The sequence below is a fragment of the Barbus barbus genome (genome assembly GCF_936440315.1).
Source record: "Barbus barbus genome assembly, chromosome: 1".
NCBI classification, from domain to species: domain Eukaryota; kingdom Metazoa; phylum Chordata; class Actinopteri; order Cypriniformes; family Cyprinidae; genus Barbus; species Barbus barbus.
Window position 1 is genome coordinate 16,866,495 of NC_136729.1, and position 27,219 is coordinate 16,893,713.

Genomic DNA, 27,219 nt, shown 5'->3' on the forward strand with positions numbered 1-27,219 from the left:
GAATGCTTGGAAACTTTTCATCTCAAACTGTGTGTTTAGCACATTATGCCTCTATTACTTATTATTAAGTCAGCGGTTCTTCTTTGTTTTTCTTTCAAAGTGAGGGTTTGTAAAGGCTTACAAGATTGGATATGTGGGAAAGATTTCTCGGTCTGATATTTTGGGATGGTTCACCCAAAAATTTAAATCCTGTCATAATTAAATCTTTCTAACAAAGCTGATATATTGCTCATACAATTAATGGCATCTAAGCAACATTGCATAGCTTCCATATAATGCAAACAAAACAATTATTTTTTCTTTTAAAAATATTTTTTTCTTTAAGGACTGTCTACCCTAACAGTTTAAAGTCTGCTACTCTGATATGTTTAATCTCTCTCATTCTCCACAAAACGAGGCTTGAGCTATTTAGTGCGGAAATAATGTTTGCAGTCAAAGTGGATTATAATTTAGGCCATTATGGCATTTGAAGCAGCCGTTGGGTAGAAATATGTCACATAGAACTGTAATGTTTATTGAACTCAGTGAAAATCTCAGTAAAAAATGTCTAGTAAAAAAGTAGTTTCACCTAAGTGAAGATGTCTAGCAAATCGATGAATAATCTATCATCTAACAAGCAATCGCTGTTCTTGTAAATGAATAAAATATGTGTCCTTTTCTCATCTCTCAGTGATCATGCAGGATTGAGGTGACTGAATCCTGTTGGTGAACCTGGTCTGAAGATCTACATGATCTTCTGGACGTGAAGTTCCACAAAAGTTGCAGAGCAGACGAGATTGAGGAAGACTGGAAGACAAGCGAAGAAGTGAACAAAGGAAGGAAGGGGTTGGTTGGACTTGTTTAAGGGGGAAACCGAAGGGCTGGATGCAAGCCTTTATTCATTCTAGAAGTTCCCAGGTTCCTCAGAGATGGCCTCCAACTTCAATGACATTGTCAAGCAGGGCTATGTCCGCATGCGGAGCAGGAAACTGGGGGTGAGTAATAATTATTAGCTTTTATAGTGCACTTGATGGGCGGCTCGGTCTTATGCTGGTTAACTCATATTGTCATTGAGACTTCAGTTCCAGGATTGTCATGGTTTTGGTTTTTAATTAAGTTGGTCAGTTTTAGTTTAATTTTGTTAAATGAATGAATGAATTATATTTGTTTATTTCAGAGTTTTCTAGATTCAGGTTATTTTGTTTTTATATTTCTGTTCTAATTTAGATTATTTAATTTTTATTAATTGATGTAGGATCGACTAATTTCACAAATAATTACAAAGAAATAGCTAGCAACACATTGAATAAATTATAGAACTTTGAAGTAGAAATACTGATATGGTATTCTGTTGTAAAACACTCCAATAATCCTAGTTTTATTCAACTTCAATTTTTCTCTTTTTATTATTTTTAATTAGCTTTATTATAGACCATATATAGAAATGTATTTTAGTTTATTTTTTCAGTTATATTTAATTAACTGAAATTAAAAATATATTAATGAGAATATTTTTCTCCATTTTCTTCTTTTTATTAGTTTACGTTAATGATAATAATACTGGAGCCAAGCATTATATCAGTTTGTGTTGGTTAGCTTTTACTTTAATGGAGTGTGACTGGCAAGATAAATGACAGCATTGCTGTATGTGGCATCAGAACGTCCAAGTATTCTTCATGTTGTTTTAACATTTCAATCAGATCAGACTAGACGTCTTACACAACATATTGCTTCCATTTTACTGGATAATTGTATGTTTTTGAAGAGATTGAGCAAATTGTTCCCTTGGAGGAGTCTCATGAAGCAGTAATGGTGCAGGACATGGGGGAACTACATTCATACTACTCATTTAACCTCATCTCTGGCCCAGAGACCTCATTACAGCTTTACAGTCTTCCTCTGACAGGAGATTCAGTCTCATAGGCTCTGAGAGCATCTCCTCTCTTGTCCCAGTTAGTTGTACTTAAATATGTTTTTCCATTTGTAAAAAAAAAATCTAATTCTTTTCTTTACTTTCTTTTTGTCATTATACTTGTCATTTTTCATTAGCGTGTATGTCTTTGCTTTATTTGCATTACAATCACTTTCCATTACGCGTTTTCCTGCTCCCCATATGCTTTTATGATTACAAGCATATGCTTTTAAACTATTTCACTGCTGAAATCAATCTGGATCAGCCGGCTGCATTGATGTTTCAAAATGTCTAAGAAGTTCCAGCATTACCGTGTCTAGTGACTTTCTGAGTGCCTCTCGAGCTCATGCACAGGTCGATGGCTGAATTATGTAGTCAGCAGGATTGTGGTTACTGTGGCAGCAGCGGGGTTGTGACACATGGTCCCCCTGGGGAATGCAGTGCTAAATAATCTAAGAGGAGTTTACATTTTCCTTCTTTTTTTTCGTTATTCTTCATTTTCTCATTTCTCTCTCTTCTTGTTCCTTTTACATGGACAGATCTTGTGTCTGTATGTGTGCTTGTCTTTGTCTCTCTGTTTTGCTCTCCTGTGTTGTGCAAACTCAAAACGGGCACAGTTCCTCCGTCATTGTTTAACAAATGGCTTCCTTAATTGTAAGTCAGTTTTCTTCATCTATTTAATATTATGCTAGTGCACGTAATGCAAGCACAATATCGTAAATCCCCACTTATGCACAGCTAATACTATTTACATCCATGCTGCTGCCTCTGCTCTGATTTGGCAGCAGCAGTGAGTGCGTGGCGGCATTTGCATTTGTGTCTGAGCTGTGACAAAGCCCTGTCCTTCTCTCTCTTTCTTGCTTTTTCTGGATGTAGAGGAACTAGCCTCCACAGATTGGAGGAAAGATTGTGTTCTAACTAAACCATTTTTATTGGCTAAAAGCTCCCAAATGACAGCATTTTCATTGTATTGTCCATCTGAGAGTTGAATTGACTGCGGGTGGTAAATATTTTCCAAGACTTTGACCACCCAGGTTTATTTAGTTGTTGCTGTGTTTGTTGAAGAAGGGTTTGGTCAATGAGATCTTAGTCATATTTGACTTTAGTTGTAGCTTTCTCTCAGACCTGGAACTTACTGACTGATGCTTCTTGATTCTGCACACTAATAAATTAACATTCTAAGGAATAGTTCACACACAAAAAAAGAAAATTGTTATTTATTCACACTGATGTGTGAGAAACTATGAGAGTTTTTTTTTATTCTGTGAAACACAAATAGGGATATTTTGAAGAATGTTGGTAACCAAAGAATTTTGGTTACCATTGACTTCCATTTGTAAGGGAAAAAAACACTGAGGCATTTCTCAAAATATATTTTATTTTCCAAAGAAGAAAGAAAGTCATAAAGGTTTAAAACAACATGAGGGTGAATAGGGTAAACTTACCCATTAAGCACACTTCCATTTTTGAGATCAGATTATAAAAAGAAAAAAATAATGTATTATCCTACTTGATGTCTTAACCAATTGATATGTTTGTTACTATATACCTCCTGTAATTTGAAGTCAATCAGATCATTGCACACTGAGATATGAGTCTCCATGTGTTCACACTGTCCAGCGGCACTGTCCAATTTTCAATTTTTCAATTTTCTTTCCTTCCGTGTTACCTCAATAAGAAAAAGCATAATTTCATATATATGTTTAATAATAGTTGTTCATATTAAAATACGTATGAACGTAATACATGACCTAGACTATTTATTATTTATGGGCAGTCGTGGCCTAGAGAGTTGGATAGAGAGTTGGACTCGGTAACCTGAAGGTCGTGGGTTCGAGTCTCAGGTCCAGAAGGGATTGTAGGTGGGGGAGTGAATAACCAACACTCTCTCCACCCTCAATACCACGACTGAGGTGAGACCCTTGAGCAAAGCACCGAACCCCCAACTGCTCCCCGGGCGCCGCAGCATTGGCTGCCCACTGCTCCTGGTGTATGTTCACTACTGTGTGTACACTTTGATGGGTTAAATGCAGAGCACAAATTCAGAGTACGGGTCACTATACTTGGCCACACACCACTTCCCTTTCCCTTTATTTACCAAAATCCTGTCATTTTAATAAATATTACATGAAATTTATAAAAAATTGTTGCTGCTCCAATTAAGCTCAGTGTACTCTCTTTAAGCTCTTCCACATTGAACGTCTATGTAAATGCTTCATAAACAGACTTTAAATATTAACTGATGGTTGTCACTTTAAGATAAGTTAATCGATTTTCTATGGATTCTGTCAACTCAAATCTGCAGACTGGCTCTTATCTTTGGCAACTAGCATGAACTTTTCAAGACTGTAAATCTGTGGAAAATCGGGGGGAAAAATTGTGTAGTGTATTCCAGCCTCAAGACAAGAGACTTTAGATAAGTGAAAGAAGTTTCACAATGAGGTTAATTTTATGTGTTCATCCCCATGAATTAAATGTTTTATCGGTTTGTTTTATTTGACTTTTTAATGTGTTACTTAGCTGAAAGTGGACTAGTATAGATGTTGCAATGTGCTTAGATGACACTTCATTATGAATATATAACTGATCGACTTGAATGCCTTGCTGCTTGATTTTAGTGTTCTGTGTTTTTTTTGTGATTGACTTTTGTACCTTCAAAAAATATATATTTTTACAATTATTCTTTAAAAATGTTTCTTAAAATAAACAAGAATTTTTAATAAAACATGATGTGAGCTTAATGGGAACAGGGTTGTGCTTAAAGGGTACAAATATGTACCCATTAAGCACAGCCAGACTTTTTTAATTTAATGTATATCTTTTGTCATTTAAAATAAAATTTAATATTTTTGTGTAAGAGATTAATATTTTATTTTAACATAACTTTTTGTACCCTGTTAGCTTACAAGCTGTCTCTATGTCCCTTCCCCCTCTCTTCCTCTTTACGATCTCCTCTTCACCTCACTCGCCAAGCTCCCTGTGCACCTCTAGGGATGCTAATTAGCCAGACTATATTCCTCTCTATTTCTCTCTCCCTTTCTTACTGTCTATCTCTGTGGGACCAAGAGCCCCAATCAGACTAATCAGAGCGCTGTTTAGCATTCTGCTCGGGTTCCGGCAGCCCTGTACCGCCGGCCTCGCTGCCATGCTGGAATTACCCTAATTGCTCCTCAGCCACTGCCAGCCCTTTTGAGTGCATTTGCAATCATAAGCGGCCCAACACCAGGCATCACAATTACGAAACAACCCAAGACATTAGATGGGGAGGGTGTTGGTCGATGCAGACAATAAAGGCCAAAATCAAATGGACATACATTGCAATACTATTTTTGCTTTGCATCTCTGAGGCACAAAGCAAAGATGTAAAGCTACGGTGACGCAGTAGTTCTGTGACGCAAACAGACAGGTCCTGAATTTTAGAACAGGTTTTAGTGGACACAGTCAGTAAGCTGCCGTTTTAAATTTAGTCTTGCCTGAGAGGAAGTGGTTTAATTTTAGCTTTAAGCATAGAAACTGTTGTTACAATGGTGTCATTATTCCTTTGACCATCCTAGGATGCCAGGCTGAGTTTTGTCAGATCTCAGGGGAAGAGCAGATGAGAGATGAACAGCTGACAAAAATGCAGAAATGGATTTATACCAGGGGCAAACAGAGTCATTATAGGCTTATCTTGTGAAATGTTGGCACATTCTGCCTCTGTTTTATATCCCTTTTTTCATCCAATAACTAAAGCTTTTCACTGCTTCAGTTTAAACTCTGAATTTTCCTTGTGCCTCCATAAGCTGTTGTTGTTTCCTTCCTTCTCTTCCTCCTTCCTCTTCTCATATATTAAGCTGCAGTAAGCACTTGAGATAAGTGTTGTCTAATTCTCCATGCATTATTCCCCCAACACATTTCCTTTGACTGATATGATGATTTACTCTTCATGGAAAGGTTTGAGGGTTACAGCATATTTTCATATAAAGAACAAGACAATATGAAGGTAACTGCCCATTTTTTTTACAAAGTACCAATATAGTGTGAGAAGTTTGACCCTGAATCTAAATTTGTATGGTTACCATGGTTTCTGCCAAAAAATACCATGGTTACTTCAGTTATTGTTACTAATTGAGCAAAATAACATACAAAATCTGACTGATTGTAGCTGTGTTAATATTCAGTAATGTGGTATGATTTAGAGAGTGATTCATTGCTTTCATACAGCAGCTAAAAGCGATAAATTAATGTCAATTACCATGGCCATTTTGGTAGTAATTGCTCTGACAATAACAGTATGTCCAAAAGAAGCCAAAGCAGGATTAGAATGGCTACAAACTGTATTTTAGTCTCTTATGCTCACCAAGGCTGCATTTGTTTGATCAAAAATAGTAATATTGTGAAATATTTTAATATACTATATTTTATCTATTTTAATGTAATTTATTTCTGTGATGAATTTTCAGCATCATTACTCCAGTCTTCAGTGTCACATGATCCTTCAGAAATCATTCTAATATGCTGATTTACTGCTCAAGAGACCTCTTTATCTTATTATTGTAACAGTTGTGCTGCTTAATATTTTTGTGGAAACTTTTTTTTTAAGGCAAAAGTGACAGTTACAATGTTACAAAATATTTTTATTTAAATGCTGCTGTTCCTATGACCTCCATATTCATCATTTGAATGCATCCTTGCTGTATTAAATTAATGATTTATTAAAACATTCTTACTCCCCAACTTTGGAACAGTAGTGTAGGAACTCCTTCAAACAGTTCACTTTCTCTCATTTTAACTATGTACAACCCGAATTCCGAAAATGTTGGGACATTTTTTAAATTAGAATAAAATGAAAACTAAAAGACTTTCAAATCACATGAGCCAATATTTTATTCACAATAGAACATAGAGAACATAACAAATGTTTAAACTGAGAAATTTTACACTTTTATCCACTAAATGAGCTCATTTTAAATTTGATGCCTGCTACAGGTCTCCAAAAAGTTGCAAAGGGCTGAAAAAGTAAGAAATTTTGAAAAGCTTCAACTGTGAGAACATCTAGCAACTAATTAAGTTAACTGACATCAGGTCTGTAACATGATTATCTATAAAAGGGGTGTCTTAGAGAGGCAGAGTCTCTCAGAAGTAAAGATGGGCAGAGGCTCTCCAATCTGTGAAAGAGTGACATTACTAAATGGGCCCAGGAATACTTCCAGAAATCACTGTCGGTAAACGCAGTCTGCCTTGCCATCTGCAGATGCCAATTAAAGCTCTTTCATGCAAAAAGGAAGCCATAAGTGAACATGGTCCAGGAGCGCCGTCATGTCCCGTGGGCCAAGGCTCATTTAAAATGTTCTGTTTCAAAGTGGAAAAGTGTTCTATGGTCAGACGAGTCCAAATCTGACATTCTTGTTGGAAATCACAGACACCGTGTCCTCCGGGCTAAAGAGGAGGGAGACCTTCCAGCGTGTCATCAGCATTCAGTTCAAAAGCCAGTATCTTTGATGGTATGGGGGTGCATAAGTGCATGCGGTATGGGCAGCTTGCATGTTTTGGAAGGCACTATGAATGCTGAAAAGGTTTTAGAGCAACATGTGCACCCCTCCAGACAACGTCTATTTCAGGAGGACAATGCAAAACCACATACTGCTGCGATTACAACAGCATGGCTTCGTAGTAGAAGAGTCCGGGTGCTGAATTGGCCTCCCTGCAGTCCAGATCTTTCACCTATAGAGAACATTTGGCACATCATTAAACAAAAAATACGTCAAAGACTATCACAAACTCTTCAGTAGCTGGAAACCTATATCAGACAAGAATGGGACCAAATTCCAACACCAAAACTCCAGAAAATCATAACCTCGAAGCCCAGACATCTTCAAACTGATTTAAAAAGAAGAAGAGATGCTACACCATCGTAAACATGCCCCCGTCCCAACTATTTTGAGACCTGTAGCAGGCATCAAATTTGAAATCAGCTCATTTTGTTTAAATTAAAATTAGGAAAATTTCTGAGTTTAAACATTTGTTATGTTATCTATGTTCTATTGCGAATAAAATATTGGCTTATGTGATTTGAAATTCTTTTAGTATTAATTTTATTCAAATTTAAAAAAACGTCCCAACATTTCAGGAATTAGGGTTGTACTTTTTGATGACAGTGGTGGCTAATATCAAGTTAAATGTTAACTGTTTAATTGTTAACCAAGTTAAATTTAATGGTATAAACTACATCATTTCAATGGAAACTGTTTATCACGGTACTTCTTTAGAAAGGGAATGACACCAGGATGGATCGTATTTGGTTTGTGTGTGTATATGCATATGCAGTTGTGTATTAATGTTGCTCAGACAGATATACTAGCAGTAAAGCAACAGTGAGAAAGGTCTCACCCACACACACACACACACAGTCGTTACTCTCTGCTGATGCTGTTGCACAGTCTGTTTAAAGAGGATTAGTAGAACCTCAGGGGACAATATGATGCAAACAAGGGATCAATCTTTTACCTGCTGTGAATGGAAAACCATGCAGCTAACTTTCTCCTTTTCTCCGTAAGATGGATCCAAGCATTCGAGTGGCAATGACATTAAGGTCAGCTTAGATGATAAAAACAAAAGCTCATCAGCTCAGTTCAGTTTTCTATCAGTCATCTCAGCAGGAAACTGGACACGCTGTAAATTGCATGAAACTTCCAAAGGTACGATTTTATCTTTGAACTCCTTTTAGTACAAATCACCTATTGATGTGTTCATTCATGGGCAATATGGTTAAAAGCGTGTGGACTCGCTTGTTAAACCTCTCTGTCGTATTTGAGGTGCAATGCAGGCCTGTCATTATACAACTCTGATGACTAATGCGATGTTTATGACTGTGTGAGTCAGAATCTAACTTTATTTAAATATGCTGTCTCAACACCAGGGAATTTGATGAATTTGAATCTACACACGTCGACTTTCATTCTTTCTAAAGGGTTATTGAGACAAAAAAGACAAAGAGGACAAAGGAAGGTGTAAAGCTGAACTGCCGAACCTATACATCAGGCTGTTCTAAAGGGTCATAATGTTTATTGAATAGATGATGTAGAAATAATGTTGCTCATAACAATTTCCAGTGATGATAGAGAGCAGGACTGGCCTTGGGCTGGCTGGAGCACTTGCCTAAATGGACAGGGGTTACCGTGGAAACTGTAGGATTTGTCGTTTAAGGACATCAGAGGTATATAAACAGAAAATAGCTTTTATGGCAGCAGGGTCGATTGAGGGAGAGAGAGTTTTTACAAAAGATAAAGACAGATCGCAACTGCTGTAGGTTTAATTGGAAGCTTTCATATTGTGCAAATAGCACATTTATCCAGCAAAATGACTTATTTTAGCTTTGGAAAGAAATGTTCTTCTAAGCCAGTGTTTTTCTTTATTACACTTGTATATTTGCAGCGAAGCGAAGGTCACTGTGCCGCACACAGCATCATAATATATATTATCCAGTCTCTCAGTGCAGAACAAGCAGACACGATGTCAAATCGATGACCAAATCAAATATTTGTTTTGGTGGTTTAACCAGAATAGACATTCAAGAATGTCCTGCCACTTGCTATATTATACTAGGGATTTATTTATTTATACTACCATGCAAAAGTTTGGGGTTATTTTATTTATAATTGTTTTTATTTTCCTTTCATTAAGGTTGCGTTAAATTAATTGACAGTAAAGGCATTTATAATGTAATGTTGCAAATGATCAAATAAATGCTTCACTTTTTGCTTGCAATTTGTCAAAGAATTCAAAAAAAATAAAAAAAGGTTTCTACAGAAATATTAAGCAGCACTGTTTTTATCACTGATAATGATAAATGTTTCTTGAGCACCAAATCAGCATATTAGAATGATTTTTGAAGGATCATGTGACACTGAAGACTGCAGTAATGGCTGCGTTGCCATCACAGAATTAAATTACATTTTAAAATATAGAAAATGTATTTAAATTATTTTATTGTATTTTTTAATAACAATTCACAATATTACTGTTTAATATTTCACAACACTTTTATCAGATATATGCAGCCTTGGTGAGTGTTATAGACATTAAATAAAAAAAACATTTAAAAAAAACTTGAACTTTGAACGGTAGTGTATCTGTTTCAGTTGATATTTAAATGTACAAGTTAATTTTCCATATTTGTACATTTAGATTGTTTGCCTTTATCTAACTCTCTGACATTTAATATTTAACAACATTAATCATTTAATAAAACTGTTAAATGTAATCTTAAGCAAATCCCAAACGGAATATTCATTTTTCGTGCTGTACACAGTTTTGATGCTTAAATCCACTTAAAATGACTTACTTACATTTTTTGTGTTTTTTATTTATTTAGATAAAATAATGTTGATATTAGTAGTGTCAGCATTAATCTTCTATTTTTTTTTCTCTGCCATTATAAACTGATTGGCTTATCAATGCATTCCTATTTTGTACCATACTGTGAATCCTAAAAAAGTTACTTAACAGTTACTCAATTGATTTACTCACTAAGGCCAATTTATGCTTATGGTGAGTGTTATTTTTGGACCCTATGTGATTGTGCACGTGTTTCAGATCTATCGGCGCTGCTGGCTGGTGTTTAAGAAGTCGTCCAGTAAAGGACCTCGCAGACTGGAAAAATACCCTGATGAGAAGTCGGCCTACATCAGAGCCTGTCCTAAGGTACACTTCTCACTGCAACAGTTCAGTTGGGGTCTAATCTAAGCCCTGAAAATGTCACAGGAGAAATGAAACATTCAAGGAAAACATTCAAGTGTCACTTCAGTTCTCCAATTATACTAACAGCCACATAGAGCACATTCATACTTTGAGAGCTGGTGGGCGAGATTACGAGACCGGCAGTGTGTAAACAGATAATTTCTTGAATAAAGGTATCCACGCAGACTCTCACGATTCGCTCTAACTTTGCTGACTCACAGGCCTCCGGTTTCTGTGTTTATCGCTCTCATTTGCCTTTCTTTACTGCACTCTGCTGCTCCCACAACCCGCTATAGACCGTGAAAGATAAATTAGATGATTAAGAGAGCACAAGTGCCTTTCCAAATTATGCAAATGAAGCCTTTCTGAATAACTAAGCTCTGTCACTACTTCTGAGTTGCATTGGTTTCCTTTTACACACAGGTGACAGAGATTAGTAATGTGAAGAACATCACAAGATTGCCTCGTGACACAAAGCGGCAAGCTGTGGCCATCGTCTTTACAGATGACACCTCTCGAACCTTCACCTGTGAATCAGGTACATCATATATTACTAAGGCTTGTTTTGCTGCCCTGGCTTTCATTCTTTGTATTAGCATTTTGGTCTATAGGGTGTAATGGCATGCTGCTCTCAGGCACATTTACAAACTGCAGCTCCTAGAGTATATTTTATTCATAGTGCATTTTTGTTGAAAGAACGTGTACATTCATTGACATCATTTAATCTTCCCGTTCTCACAGAGCTGGAGGCTGAAGAGTGGTTTAAGACCTTGTCTATCGAGTGCCTGGGGATGCGTCTTAATGACATCAGTCTTGGAGAACCAGACCTCCTGGCTGCTGGAGTTCAGTGTGAACACACAGGTACAGTAAGATACTAAAGCCGCTTTTACTATTGCTTACCTATGAGCTGGATTCCCATAGCTTGTTTTATATGAATAGTATGGCTTTAGATTTATTGCGTACTTTAGTGACAACATGGTAGCACTTAGTTTAATCTACACTGTAGAAAATATTCTGTTAAATTTACATAAAAAGCAGCTGTGGTTGCCAGAAATTCACTGTGAAAATATGATGACAGTGTTTCAGGAATGTTGATGCCAGTATATTTTACAACTTACAACTGTATATTTCATTAAGTGATATGATGCACTGATCTACTTGAACATTCAAAATTGCCTTTTTTTTTACCTTAAAATGTACTGATAACCTCCATAATAATACAGGTGGTAAAACAGAAAGCCACATTGTGACGATTTTAATTTGAGGTGCCAGCCTGGTAACTATCCAGACAATTTAGTAGTAAATAAAAAGAAAACCAAAACGTCCCAAAGGAATCTAATACATGTTATATCCATTTATAAGATCCCTATCATATCCTATCTATAATCACGTGTTATGTTATTAATTCAAATGACCCTTCAGCAACCAAACAAGCAGGTGAAAATAACATATATTCACAGTTTCAGGAAATACATTACACATTCACAATATCTTCTCTGAATTCAACAATACAATAAATCCAAACATATCAAAAATGACAAAAAAACCAAACACAAAAATACCACTTCACGGAAAAGCAAGTAATATGTAACTTCATAGCTCCCAGTCCATTCAAAACGTATTTAGCAGGGTGATTTTCACTCATGTAATGTCCATACCTTACATTCCACAAATATGGTGATAAATGTCGGCCGACCTGACATCGTTCATAGTGTAAATCACCAAACGCGTTACGAAATGTCCGTTGAGCATTGGTAGTTCAAAACTGTATCCAATTCCAAATAAAGAAACAAAAACCCACCCCTAAACACAAACAAGGGAAATACAATTAGCACAGAAATACCCATCAATTTCCTCCTTTAATAATAAACAACAAAAAAGGAGAATTGCACTTACACTTTCCCTAACATGCTTGACTTATCTTCAATCTCCGTTTTAAATCATGTTAACGGCATAACTTCTCCCCAAACACATCATCAACGGGAGAAATAAGCATTCTGAACACGACTTCAGCGGCAGACTCGAATCACTCCCAATATGGCATCAACAGGAGAAACAAGCACTCCGAAAACTTCCACAGATTCAGAGGGAGATTCAAACACTCACAATTCGGCTTCAGCAGAAGAACAGAGAAAGACTTAGAGGACGTCGACCTGAACATGTGAAACGCTAACAACACCGGACATTTATTTCCTCTCTAAAAATGACGTCATATTCCAATAAGGAAAATTTAAAGGGGAAGACCTCTTTTATTAGCAGAGTTCATCACATGAAATTCGCTACACTCCCCCTCCCCTGAAAAAAGTTTACATATACGATTAAAACCCAAGGAACTCCTCCTCCTCACTTTCTTCAACAAAAATGTTCAACAATCTTTGACGTTCAATTTTGTCAAGTTCTGTTTGCATTTCAGCATCACTGAATCCAAAGAACTCCTCCTCCGCACTTTCTTCAGCAAAAATGTTCAACAATCTTTGACGTTCAATTTTGTCAAGTTCTGTTTGCATTCCAACATCATTAGATCTCTTGTATTCCTCTTCATCAAAAGAATTTGAAATCTTTTGACTCTCTCTTTTCACTTCCAGGTCAACATCATTTAGTTCCTGCATTTCTGCAGCTAAAGGATAGCAAGGTTTTAACTTCGATACATGCACAATACGACCATCTTCGCCAGTATCCTCCAATACAATTGCATAATTAAGAGGCCCCTTTTTCTCTACAATCCTATACGGACCATTCCATTTAGGTGCAAGTTTAGCAGAAAAAGATTTTTCTGCCTTGGAATACGGGTGGGTTTTTAACCAAACCCGGTCTTGCTCCTCGTATTTGCTTTCTCTTCTGTCCTTGTCATAGTTTCTTTTCTGACGTCTTTTAGCTTTACATAGATTTTTACTAACAAACTCCTGCATTCTACTCAATTTCTCTGCTTGAGCATAGACTGAAGAGTCGGGAATACATTCCCTCGGCTGTAACAAAACATCCAGAGGACCTCGCAAAGGTCTATTCAAATTCAACTCAGCTGGTGTTACACCCAGCGACTCATGAACAGCCGAATTCAAGGCAAATCGGAACTCAGGTAAGTCTTTATCCCAATGTTTATGATTATTACCAATGTACATGGAAATCATTACTTTTAAGGTACGATTTATCCTCTCCGTCAGGTTGGTCTGCGGATGATAAGCAGTTGTTCGTTTTGGAGAAACATTCCACCTTTTACACGTTTCTTTGAAGAGAGCTGAAACAAACTGAGAACCTTGATCGGACAGTATATAGTCAGGTACTCCCCATCTAGTAAAGATATCCCTTGTCATAACCCGGACAATTGCCTCAGCTGTGGCCTGTCGAAGGGGAAATAACTCCACCCAACGTGTGTAATAATCAACGAACACTAAAAGATACATATTACGATTAGAACTCCGTGGAAAGGGGCCCATGATATCAACTCCTAACATTTCCCATGGTCGATGTACCTCAGTTTGTTGTAACTTCCCTGCCACTTTTCGTCCTTCAGGCTTATACAGCTGACACTGCTGACAACAACGAACACAGTCCACAACATCAGGATTCATTTTGGGCCAATATACAAGAGACTGCAGCCTTTTGTACGTTTTAAAACGTCCTAAATGTCCAGCTAATGGATCTTCATGGACGTTTTGAAGAAGTTTAGGACGAAGAGAAGTAGGAATGTAAATTTGATAAATAGTTTTGTAAGGTAATTTCTGCACTCTATAGACCTTATCTTCCAGGATAGTAAATGTAGTGGTAGCATTTACAACAATAGGTTGTCCAGTATCCATGATGGTCCTATAAAGTGATTGGATTTCTGGATCACATTGTTGTGCTTTCCATATCTCCTCATCAGAGATTTGCCAGACCTGGGATATGTCCTCCTTGTTTGACAGCATAGTAGCACAGATTGGTAAGGAAAATCCAGAGTTTTCTACAGGAGCTCGGGATAGAGCATCTGGAACAGTATTATACTTCCCCTTCCTGTATTCAACATCAAAACTGAATTCTTGAAGTCTCAGTGCCCATCGAATCAAGCGTGTACTAGGCTTTTGAGTTCTAAAAACCCAGACAAGAGAGGAGTGATCAGTGACCACTGTAAAGTGTCTCCCTTCCAAATAGTACCTCCATTTCTCAATGGCCCAAACAACGGCCAAACACTCTTTTTCAGTCGTGGAATAGTTCCTCTCAGCTTTATTTAAACTACGACTGGCAAAAGCCAGAACTTCTTCTTTTCCAAATCCCACCTGTTGTACAAGTACTGCCCCCAACCCAACATCACTAGCATCCGTATATACAGTGAAAGGAAGATTTAACTTTGGATGTCCCAAGATGGGTGGGGATACAAGATGTTTCTTCAGGACTTCAAAAGATTCTTGGCACTTTTCACTCCACACAAACTTACTACCTTTCCGTTTTAGGGCATTTAGGGGCTCTGTAAGCAGTGAGAAGTTGGGCACAAAACGATGATACCACCCTGTCATTCCAAGAAATCTTTGAAGTTCTTTCAGAGATTTGGGTGTAGGAAACTCCTGTACTGCCTTTATTTTCTCCGGATCAGCCTCCACTCCTGCTGGTGAAACTACATGTCCAAGAAATTTTAAGGAGGTACAGAAAAAACGACTCTTTTTCATGTTAACAGTAAGATTGGCCCCTCGAAGCTTGTCCAGAACAGCTTGCACATCTTGAAAATGCCGTTCAATGGTTGGAGAATAAATAATGATGTCATCCAAGTACACAAAACAGATTGTACCACGAAGTTCTCCCAGAACTCGTTCCATCAACCTTTGGAAGGTTGCAGGAGCATTCTTAAGTCCAAACGGCATAACATTGAACTGAAATAGTCCTAGTGGGCACACAAAGGCAGTTTTATCTTTACTTTCTTTATCCATAAGGACCTGCCAATATCCACTATTTAAGTCCAAAGTCGAAAAAACTGCTGCTCCAGCCAATGATTCCAGGATTTCTTGAATAGTCGGTAAAGGATAAGCATCTGTTTGGGAGACAGAATTTAATTTCCGATAATCAACACAAAATCTAAGTCCTCCTGTTGGTTTAGGTATCATAACCACAGGAGCGGCCCAGGCTGAAGATGAGGGTTCAATAATTTTATTCTCCAACATCTCACTAATGTGTTCTTTCATGATATTCCGTTTAGAAAGGGAAACACGATAAGACTTTTGCTTAATAGGCATTTCTTGTGTCAAAAATATCTTATGAGTAAGTACATTAGAGCATCCCAATTTTGTTGTACAAACGTCAGCATTTTCATCTATTTGTGCAAACAGCTGCTGTTTTTCACCCTCTGTTAAATTAACATCATGGATAATGGGGTAAAAGGATTTCACCGATTCCTCTAGATCCAAAGACTCTATTGGACCAGGAGCTATAGCAGAGAATAAAGCAACCTGTGACTCCATAATCCATCCTTGAGGTTCTTTCTGGAAAACATGTTTTTCCTTCTCATCCTGGAACCAATACATCTGATTCATAACATCCAGCTGTATTCCACTGAAAAATAGGAAATCAAGTCCAATAACAGCAGAAAAAGCAAGGGTCTGTGAAGATAAAACAACAACAGGTAAAGTACAAGGTCGGTTGTGAAGTATAATTTCTACCTCCGTCCATCCTAAGGGTTGTCTAGCACCACCGTCAGCTAAGTATAACGGTCCTTCAATCCAGGGGTTCAATTTATCTGTAGGAACTCTTAGTTTTTCCCACAGATTATCATTTAACAAGGTATATGAAGACCCAGTGTCAATGAAAGCACCACCTTTCCATTTACCGACGGATATCGGAACAATCAGCTGTTGGGGAATGGTCATATTTAAACTAGAAAATCCTGGATTTAATTTTTTCTTAGGTTTTTCCCTTTTAGAGGAACAAAAATGAGTAAGAGTACTCACAGTAGGATGTTCTAGTCTTTTCTGGTAATTATGACCAGAGAAGGACTGAGGTGCTTTATTATTTGATCTACCTTTATTAGAAGAGACAATTAAAGGACAATTAGCAGGAGAATGAGCACCTTTACAACGCCAGCAAAGCACAGGGACAGCAGAATTGGAAGCACTTGGTTGTGAAGGAGTCTGATAACCTACAGAGGTAGGCTGAATTTTAGATTGAAATTTTTTCTCTGAGTCTCTCCTTTGTTCATAGTTCCTTTGGTTTACTCTATCTTTTTCAAGTTGTTGACCCAACCGAACCAGTCCATCCACTGTACCCACACTGCTACTTCTTAGTTGACTAGCCAGTCGAGGATTTATGTTCTTCAAAACCATCTTTATAATCTCATCTTCCTCAATGTTAGGTTTCCAACGTTTACAAAGCGATCGATACATATAAGCAAAATCACGAATACTCTCTCCTTCACCTTGTACTCGAGTTCGAATACGTTCGGCCAACTCATCTTCGTAATCCTCAGACAAGAAAGCAGTTCGAAACTTCTGCTCAAATTCATCCCAGGTGGTTATTTCCAATCGTGCCACATCCCACCAATCTCGAGCAGTCCCATGCAAAACGTTCCTGAGAGTAACAAAAAGCTCATCCTGAGTAAGGGGTTGTAAAGCGAGATAATCATTACACTTTTCCAAATACAGCAAGGGATCAACTGTATCTTCCATCCTACCGAAGGAAGGAAACTCTAATTTAATTGGACTTTTCCCAAGAGATCTTGTTTTTGTATCTTCATATAAAAAAGGATCATTAGGTGACACAAGATCTCTTTCAGCAACATTCTGCAAAGTGGACTGTAGTCTGTGAGGATTAAGAGTAGCCCCTGTCTGAATAAAATCCATCGGAGGAGGAAGAGTAGTTTGAACCAAAGCATCACCAACCAAAGTAGCTGGAAGTGATTGAATTTTCTTGGACTGAACTTCTAAGATGCTTTTATCCACTTGTCTTGTGAGAGCAGATATTTCAGTTTCCAAATGATGTACAGTCTGCCCCATTGGAGTGATAACAGCATTAATATCTTTCAACACTTCAGAATGTAGCTGCTTTACTCGCCAGTTTATGGTGGAAGTTACTTGATTCTGCAAATGTTCAATATGATTTCTCACAACCTGAACTAACTCCATTTGTTTTTCATTCACAAGAGTAGACATATCCTCAAAAAGTTGAGAGATAGACTCTTTCAATTCATCTTTACATTTCATTTGCATGTCCAGAAGGGTTTCCATTTTCTGATTTACAACTGTAGAAAAATTATTTTGAGAAAGACGAATAGTTTCCACTGTTTGAAAAAAAGAATCAATATCTGGCTTGTGAGAACCTCCTACCGGAGGAGTATGATGAGGTGGTAAAGAGGGGAACATTAAAGAATCTTCACACAAGTCCATATCCAAAATAGAACATTGAGTACCACCAACCTGCCCAGAGTAAGACTGCTCAACTACATTATTAGATTCAGCTGCTTTAACTTTGGAGAAAATATACCCAGATACATCCTCCTCATCTAACAACAATGAATTCCCCAATTCAGAAATGTTTGCTGAAGTGGCCATTTTTTCTTCCTAACAATTGGATTTCAACAAAAACACATCAATAGGATATTGTTCATTTATGTCCCATCTGGGGTGCCACTTTTTATGTGACGATTTTAATTTGAGGTGCCAGCCTGGTAACTATCCAGACAATTTAGTAGTAAATAAAAAGAAAACCAAAACGTCCCAAAGGAATCTAATACATGTTATATCCATTTATAAGATCCCTATCATATCCTATCTATAATCACGTGTTATGTTATTAATTCAAATGACCCTTCAGCAACCAAACAAGCAGGTGAAAATAACATATATTCACAGTTTCAGGAAATACATTACACATTCACAATATCTTCTCTGAATTCAACAATACAATAAATCCAAACATATCAAAAATGACAAAAAAACCAAACACAAAAATACCACTTCACGGAAAAGCAAGTAATATGTAACTTCATAGCTCCCAGTCCATTCAAAACGTATTTAGCAGGGTGATTTTCACTCATGTAATGTCCATACCTTACATTCCACAAATATGGTGATAAATGTCGGCCGACCTGACATCGTTCATAGTGTAAATCACCAAACGCGTTACGAAATGTCCGTTGAGCATTGGTAGTTCAAAACTGTATCCAATTCCAAATAAAGAAACAAAACCCCACCCCTAAACACAAACAAGGGAAATACAATTAGCACAGAAATACCCATCAATTTCCTCCTTTAATAATAAACAACAAAAAAGGAGAATTGCACTTACACTTTCCCTAACATGCTTGACTTACCTTCAATCTCCGTTTTAAATCATGTTAACGGCATAACTTCTCCCCAAACACATCATCAACGGGAGAAATAAGCATTCTGAACACGACTTCAGCGGCAGACTCGAATCACTCCCAATATGGCATCAACAGGAGAAACAAGCACTCCGAAAACTTCCACAGATTCAGAGGGAGATTCAAACACTCACAATTCGGCTTCAGCAGAAGAACAGAGAAAGACTTAGAGGACGTCGACCTGAACATGTGAAACGCTAACAACACCGGACATTTATTTCCTCTCTAAAAATGACGTCATATTCCAATAAGGAAAATTTAAAGGGGAAGACCTCTTTTATTAGCAGAGTTCATCACATGAAATTCGCTACAACATGATCAATCAGAGTTCTTTGTAATTGGTGTATCCATAACATGACACTAAAATAATGCAATAAACATTTCTTAAAAATGTAACACTAACCACCCTAATGTATATTTCTGATAACAAAAATAATAATAAAGTGGATTATTGGTGACTCTGGACCACAAACTAGTCATAAGTAGCACGGGTATATTAGTAGCAATAGCCAACAATACAAATTTTGAATGGGTCAAAATTATCGATTTTTCTTTTATGCCAAAAATCATTTGGATATTAAGTGAAGATCATGTTCCATGAAGATATTTTGTAAATTTCCTACCGTCTCAGCATTTCTAATGACTTCATTTGGACAACTTTAAAGGCGATTTTCTCTCTCTTTTTTTGCACCCTCAGATTCCAGATCTCAGCCAAATATTGTCCTATCCTATTCCTAACAAAGCATACATCATTGGAAAGCTTATTTATTCAGCTTTCAGATGATGTACAGTGGGGCAAATAAGTATTTGATACACTGCCAATTTTCAAGTTTTCCCACTTATAAAGAATGGAGCGATCTGTAATTTTCATCGTAGGTACACCTCAACTGTGAGAGACAGAATATTTAAAAAATCCAGAAAATCACATTGTATGATTTTTTTAATAATTAATTTCCATTTTATTGCATGAAATAAGTATTTGATACAATAGAAAAATAGAACTTAATATTTGATACAGAAACCTTTGTTTACAATTACAGAGGTCAGACGTTTCCTTTTAGTTCTTGACCAGGTTTGCACACACTGCAGCAGGGATTTTGGCCCACTCCTCCATACAGGTCTTCTCCAGATCTTTCAGGTTTTGGGGCTGTCACTGGGCAACACAGAGTTTCAGCTGTTTCCATAGATTTTCTATTGAGTTCAGGTCTGGAGACTGGCTAGGCCACTCCAGGACCTTGAAATGCTTCTTACGGAGCCACTCCTTAGCCACTGCCCTTGCTGTGTGTTTGGGGTCATTGTCATGCTGGAAGACCCAGCCACGACCCATCTTCAATGCTCTTACTGAGGGAAGGAGGTTGTTACCCAGAATCTCACCATACATGGCCTCATCCATCCTCCCCTCAATATGGTGCAGTCATCCTGTCCCCTTTGCAGAAAAGCACCCCCAAAGCATGATGTTTCCATCCCCATGCTTTACAGTTGGGATGGTGTTCTTGGGATTGTACTCATCCTTCTTCTTTCTCCAAACACGGTGAGTGGAGTTTATACCAAAAAGTTATATTATGGTCTCATCTGACCACATGACCTTCTCCCATGCCTCCTCTGGATCATCCAGATGGTCTTTGGCAAACTTCAGACGGGCCTGGACATGTGCTGGCTTGAGCAGGGGGACCTTGTGCGCGCTGCAGGATTTTAATCCATGACGGTGTAGTGTGTTACTAATGGTAACCGTTGAGACTGTGGTCCCAGCTCTCTTCAGGTCATTGACCAGGTCCTCCCGTGTAGTTCTAGGCTGATCCCTCACCTTTCTCAGGATCATGAGAATGAGCTTTATTGGCCAAGTATGTTTACACATACAAGGAATTTGTTGTAGTGACAGAAGCTCCACAGTGCAACAGAAAGACAGCAACAGGACAGGACACAGATAATAAAAACAAAGTAACAACAAATAGCCAATAACCAATGTACAAAGCAGCAAAAATAATCCCAGGAATCTGAATGACTCCACTGCAGTCACAATGCTGTTCATGATGGTGAGTGGGGGGAGAGCAGGGGGGTTTCTCCTGAAGTCCACGATCATCTCCACAGTTTTGAGCGTGTTAAGCTCCAGGTTGTTGAGAGTGCACCAGACAGCCCGCTCCTTAACCTCCTGTCTGTAAGCAGACTCGTCACCGTCCTGGATGAGGCTGATCAGTGTGGTGTCGTCTGCAAACTTCAGGAGCTTGACAGAGGGGTCTTTAGAGGTGCAGTCGTTGGTGTAGAGGGAGAAGAGCAGTGGGGAGAGAACGCAGCCCTGAGGAGCTCCAGTGCTGATGGTGCGGGTGCTGGATGTGAATTTACCAAGCTTTACTAACTGCTGTCTGTCTGTCTGTCAGGAAGCTTTTGATCCACTGGCAGACGGAGGTGGGGACGGAGAGCTGAGTTAGTTTATTTTGAAGGGTTTCCGTGATGATGGTGTTAAAAGCAGAGCTGAAGTCCACAAACAGGATCCTCACATAAGTCCCATCGTGGAGTATCAATGATACTCCACGATGCCAGATCTTGCATGGAGCCCCAGTCCGAGGGAGATTGACAGTCATCTTGAATTTCTTCCATTTTCTAATAATTGCACCAACAGTTGTTGCCTTCTCACCAAGCTGTTTGCCTATTGTCCTGTAGCCCATCCCAGCCTTGTGCAGGTCTACAATTTTGTCCCTAGTGTCCTTAGACAGCTCTTTGGTCTTGCCCATAGTGGAGAGGTTGGAGTCTGATTGATTGAGTGTGTAAACAGGTGTCTTTTAGGGGAAAAAAGGGGGGAAAAGGAAGTGGTGTGTGGCCAAGTATAGTGACCCGTACTTGGAATTTGTGCTCTGCATTTAACCCATCCAAGTGTACACACAGTAGTAAACATACACCCGGAGCAGTGGGCAGCCAATGCTGTGGTGCCCGGGGAGCAGTTGGGGGTTTTGGTGCCTTGCTCAAGGGTCTCACCTCAGTTGTGGTATTGAGGGTGTAGAGAGTGTAGGCTATTCACTCCCCCCACCTACAAACCCTTCCGGACCTGAAACTCGAACCCACGACCTTCGGGTTAAGTATATTCCCATTCATATTCACAATTTTGAGCACTCCAGGGTGATTATGAACATGAAATTATCCAGCCATGGCTTCCTGTTTCACAGAAATATAAATAGGAGGGAAAACAAAGCCCAAATTCCCTTAATCATCCATCACAATAAGAAAAACCAAAGAATATATTTCTGATGTGCAGCAAAAGACAATTGAGCTTCACAAATTAGCGAAGTGGCTTTACGAATAGAGCTAGAGCAGTGAAAATTCCCATTTCCACCATCAGGGCAATAATTAAGAATTTCCAATCAACATAAAATGTTACGAAACTGCCTGGAAGAGGACGTGTGTCTATATCGTCCTAATGCATGGTGAGGAGGAGAGTTTGAGTGGCTAAAGACTCTCCAAGGACCACAGCTGGAGAATTGCAGAAAATAGTTGCGTCTCGGGGTCAGAAAACCTTAAAAATAAATTGTCAAACAGCCCCTACATCACTACATGTTGTTTGGGAGGGAGCTACTTCATCCAAAAACAAACTCCAGCATATTCAGTTATCAGACACGACTGGAACTTCAAATGGGACTGGCTTCTATGGTTAGATGAAACTAAAAAATTAGCTTTTTAGCAGCAAACACTCAAGATGGGTTTGGTGAACACCGGGATAAAAAGTACCCCATGTGTACAATGAAATATACTGCTGTATTTGTGATGTTGTGGGCCTATAGTTCTGCTGGAGGTCCTGGACATCTTGTTTAGACACATGGCATCATGGATTCTATCAAATACCAACAGATAAAAAATCAACAAGTGACTGACTCTGTTAGAAATCTTATAATGGGCCTTGTTTGGAACTTCCAACCATACAATAATCCAAACACAAACCTCAAAAACAACACAAAAATGGGTCACTGAGCACAAAACCAAGCTTCTGCTATGGCCATTCCAGTCCTCTGACCTGAACCCTTTAGAAAATGAGTGAGGTGAACTGAAGAGAAGAAGCACCAACATGGAGCTGGGAATCTGAAGGATCTGGAGTGATTCTGGATGAAGGAATGGTCTCTGATCTCTTGTCAGGTGGTCTCTAACCTCATCAGGCATTACAGGAGAAAATTTAGAGCTGTTAAACTGGCAAATGGAGGTTTAAAAAAAATATTGAATAAAAGGGTGCCGTTAATTGTGGCCAATGTGTATTAGAGAAAAACATTTATTTCATAATGATATTTCCCCCCATTTTAAATTCTTATTATCCAATGAAAGGCTATATTTTAGTGAATTTTTAAAATAAAGGATTAAATCAAAAGGAATAACAATGCAGATTAATTTTCACAGCCTTCTTTGATCATATTTACCAAGGGTGCCGATATTTTTGGCCATGACTGTAAATCTCAATTTTAAATTGACCCTTATGACTGGTTTTGTGGTCCAGGGTCACATTTATGTAAAATATAATCATCTGTGATGTCACACAGGGACTGTGTGCTTTCACTATTTTTCACCATAAATTACACAGTAAATTGATCATTTTGATTTGCCGAAACAATACATGTCAATATTTTACAGTAAAATTTTACACTAAGTGATGCTAAACAATTTAGTTTTCTACCAAATATCTAAAAGCAAATTACAGTTAACCTTTTTATTAACAGATTACTACTCTAGCATTTTTATTTTTTATTTAAAAATTACATTTTTGCTTTTACAGTGTAGTGACTAAACTGTTAACCGAAGACCTGTTTTTTCACTATCAGTCTCATTTTTTTTCATACAGAGCGCTTTAACGTGTTCTTGTTGCCCTGCCCTAATCTGGACATCTACGGGGAGTGTATGATGCAGATAACACATGAAAACATCTACCTGTGGGACATTCACAACCCTCGCACCAAGCTAGTAACCTGGCCGCTTTGCTCGCTTAGACGTTATGGACGGGATGCTACACGCTTCACCTTCGAGGCTGGCAGGTAAGACACGTTTAAGATATCATTAATTTAAAGCCAGTATGACATTTCAAAAGATCTTGTGAAATGTTTATTCAATTTAGGACGAAGTTCGAGTCTGGTGTAACACTGTCACCTAGTGGCTATTATAATATAACACACAAAGCATTTGTAACATATGGGTTCTTTCTTTGCAGTTCATCAATTTTGCTTTGCTTTTATTGTGTATTATGTTGTTTGCTATTTTGTTAGGATGTGTGATAGTGGGGAGGGCCTGTACACTTTCCAGACACGGGAAGGAGAGCAGATCTACCAAAGGGTTCATTCTTCCACTCTAGCTATAGCTGAGCAACATAAGAGAGTCCTCATGGAAATGGAAAAAAACAGCAAGGTAACCAAAGCATGCAGTGTGTTCAAAAGCCTGAGGCCACATTGAAAATCTAATTTAAAACATGAAATAGACAAAGTTTTGACACATTTAAAACAAAGACATTTCCACAAAAAAATTCTCAATTTCTATCTAGGTCACTATAATAAGCAATTTTGTGACACTGGCTTTGTGAATTCCTTTGTGTAAAAAGACCTTTTTTGGAACAGTCTCAAATCGATTCAATTTTTTTTTTCATGCTTATAATATACAATACAGTTCATATTTATTTATAGCCTTAATTTATTTGATCAAAAATGCAGTAAAGACAGTAATACTGTGGAGTATTATTCCAATTTAAAGTAACAGTTTTCTAGTATAATGTGTTTAAAAATGTAATTTATTCCTGTGGTGGAAAAGCTGAATTTTCAGCAGCCATCAGTCTTCGGTGTCACGTGATCCTTTAAGTAACATTAAACAGAAAATAGCATTTTATTATCACAGTTGAAACCAGTTGTGCTGTTTAATATTTTTATGGAAACAGTGATACATTTTTAGAACTATTTGATGAATCCAAAGTTTAAAAGAATAGTGTTTATTTGAAATAAGAATTATATCACTATGTAAAACTCCCCTCATCGTCTATTTTTTAATCAATTTAATGCATTCTTGTTGAATACAGGTATTACTTTCTTTCCAAAAAAAAACAAAAAACACATACTAACCCCATACTTTTGAATGGTAGTTTAATTTGTAATGACTTTATGCCAAATAAAAGCATCATCACTCAAGGTCTCAGACACCACTGTACATAATATGCCCACATACACACCCAGTGCTTATTAAAACAAAGCTTGAGAGATTGCAGAGCAAATCAACTGATTTTCTTCCTGTCATACAACTTTCAAAACACCAGAACCAAAGCCAGAATTTTGTGTTACTATCAGCCTAATTGAAATTCTTTCCCATCTCTCTTCTTCTATCTCTCCCTAGCTTTTATCTAAGGGTTCAGAGGGGACGTCCTACCCCTGCACCCCGACAGCAATCTTACCACGAAGTGCTTTCTGGCACCACATCACCGGATCACAGGCTGGAGTAGACACTGCCAACGGTGAGAATGAACTGTGTATAGGTGTGCTGTATGTATTTCACAAGCCACATTAACTGTAACGCAATTTAAATTCTCTGTATGTATGTGCCGTACATGTGGAAGAATTGTCAATAAAGCAGACTTGACTTGACTTAACTGAGTTTTTGTTGTAGTTGCAAGTAGCACTCCCCGGAAATGTGCTAAAAAACACGATATTGAACTCTTTATCAACAACCTTGTTACATGTAGTCTTCAATGAAGCAACATAAAAGAACTGGGTAAATTAAATGTTTGAAAAAAAATAGGTATTTTATTTTTGAAACAACGCAGTGTTCCACACAAAGTGACAAACATATGGACAACACCTATTTATCAAATCCGAGTCAATGCAGATGATTCAAATGTTTACATAGTAACACTTTTTAATAAGTTTGTTTAAATGCACATAAGCATTTGTTTTGGAAAGAAATTATTACTTCTTTTCAACAAGGAGGCATTAAATTGTATAACATTATTTATTTGAAATGAAATATTTTGAAACATTATAAATGTCTGTCACTTTTGATCAATGTTAACTTTTTATTCACCAAAGAATAAAACATGTATCTCAGTTTCTCCAAAAATACTGAATTGGACAACTGTTTTCGACATTGATAACAGGAATTGTTTCTTAAGCACCAAATCAGCATATTAAAATGATTTCTGAAGGATCATGTGACACTGAAGACTAGAGTAATGGCTGCTAAAAAATCGGCTTTTCCGTCACAAGAATAAGTGGCATTTAAAAATATACAGAAATAGAAAGCTGTTATTTTAAATTGTAATAATCTTTTGCAATATTACTGTTGTATTATATTTTTGATCAAATAAGCCTTGGTGAGATTAATCAAATATCTTAGCAACCCCAAACATTTGAACAGTAGTGTAAATATGTCTCCATGTATAAAGAAAATTTCTAATGACTGTTTATAATATTTGATGAATTCAAAAATCTGTAAAGTAACCCAGAAATCACTTTATTTTGCACTTTAAAGCAGCCCTTTGTTGCTTGTGGATGTGATGTTAAACAGACTGTGCTATTTAGACCTTCCCATTAACACCTCTCATCCTCATTCAGGTGACATCTACGGTGATACTCAACCAGGAGTGGACACTGACCTCTTCTCTAAACGCCTTCCTCCTGAACGACACTCAACCCTTCCTGTGGGCCACGGCTGCCCCCAACCCCCGACGCACTATCCCACATACCCCAGCGAGTGAGCGGCTTTTAGCAGCGATGAAACCTTCCAGTTTTTCACCTCTTGACCTCCCTCCACACTGCACTCTGCCCTAAGTTTTTCCATCAGCTCTTCTTCAGCAAGGGAAGATCCATGCTGCCTCAGTTCCCCCTGAGCCTGCCAGGGCAGCTGAGGGCACTTTCTGTGGAATGAGGGAATGCACTGTGAAGCTTAAAGTGCTTCGATTGGAGCAAGGCTCACAGACCCTTAAAACAGACATGAGAGATGTTGGAACTGGCTGAGTTACCTTCACAGTGCAAAATGGTCACTCTTGCTGGGTTTCTGTGGAAGTAGAGACTGTACTGTAGGTTCTTCTCAGTAGTTTCTCTCATTCAAACTCTAATCTCATGCACGCTCTTCAACCCTATGCATGTCCCCCAAGGTAAACAGTTTAGCTACGGAGGGGTTTTTTTAGACTCCTGTAGAAGCCCAACACAAGAGGGTGTCCAACAAACCACAGCAGCCTGGAGGAAGGGCTGTCAGTTTCATCTTAAACACTTCTGCTCCTCAGTAGGAGTAATCCAAAGCGTGCTTTGATCAGATGCTTTAATCATAAATTGATTGGCATGTCTGTAAG

At 37.9% G+C, this 27,219-nt stretch overlaps 1 protein-coding gene across 1 annotated transcript; it reads left to right on the forward strand.

The window, feature by feature from the left end:
* The first annotated feature begins 864 nt into the window (after window positions 1–864).
* LOC306871880 (docking protein 4-like) lies at window positions 865–26,749 on the forward strand. The gene is made up of 8 exons (XM_079420110.1): window positions 865–974; window positions 10,466–10,573; window positions 11,033–11,147; window positions 11,351–11,470; window positions 23,743–23,932; window positions 24,161–24,299; window positions 25,269–25,386; window positions 26,483–26,749. The coding sequence occupies exons 1-8, from the start codon at window positions 909–911 to the stop codon at window positions 26,623–26,625; spliced, it is 999 nt and encodes a 332-aa protein (XP_079276236.1). The 5' UTR covers window positions 865–908; the 3' UTR covers window positions 26,626–26,749.
* Window positions 26,750–27,219: the final 470 nt, after the last annotated feature.

Bases quoted from the DNA above. Each gene is read 5' to 3' on its own strand.
- LOC306871880 (XM_079420110.1), top strand. From the start codon at position 909: ATGGCCTCCAACTTCAATGACATTGTCAAGCAGGGCTATGTCCGCATG. The intron at 975-10,465 runs GTGAGTAATAAT...CACGTGTTTCAG, and splicing joins TGCGGAGCAGGAAACTGGGG to ATCTATCGGCGCTGCTGGCT. The intron at 24,300-25,268 runs GTAACCAAAGCA...ATCTCTCCCTAG, and splicing joins AAATGGAAAAAAACAGCAAG to CTTTTATCTAAGGGTTCAGA.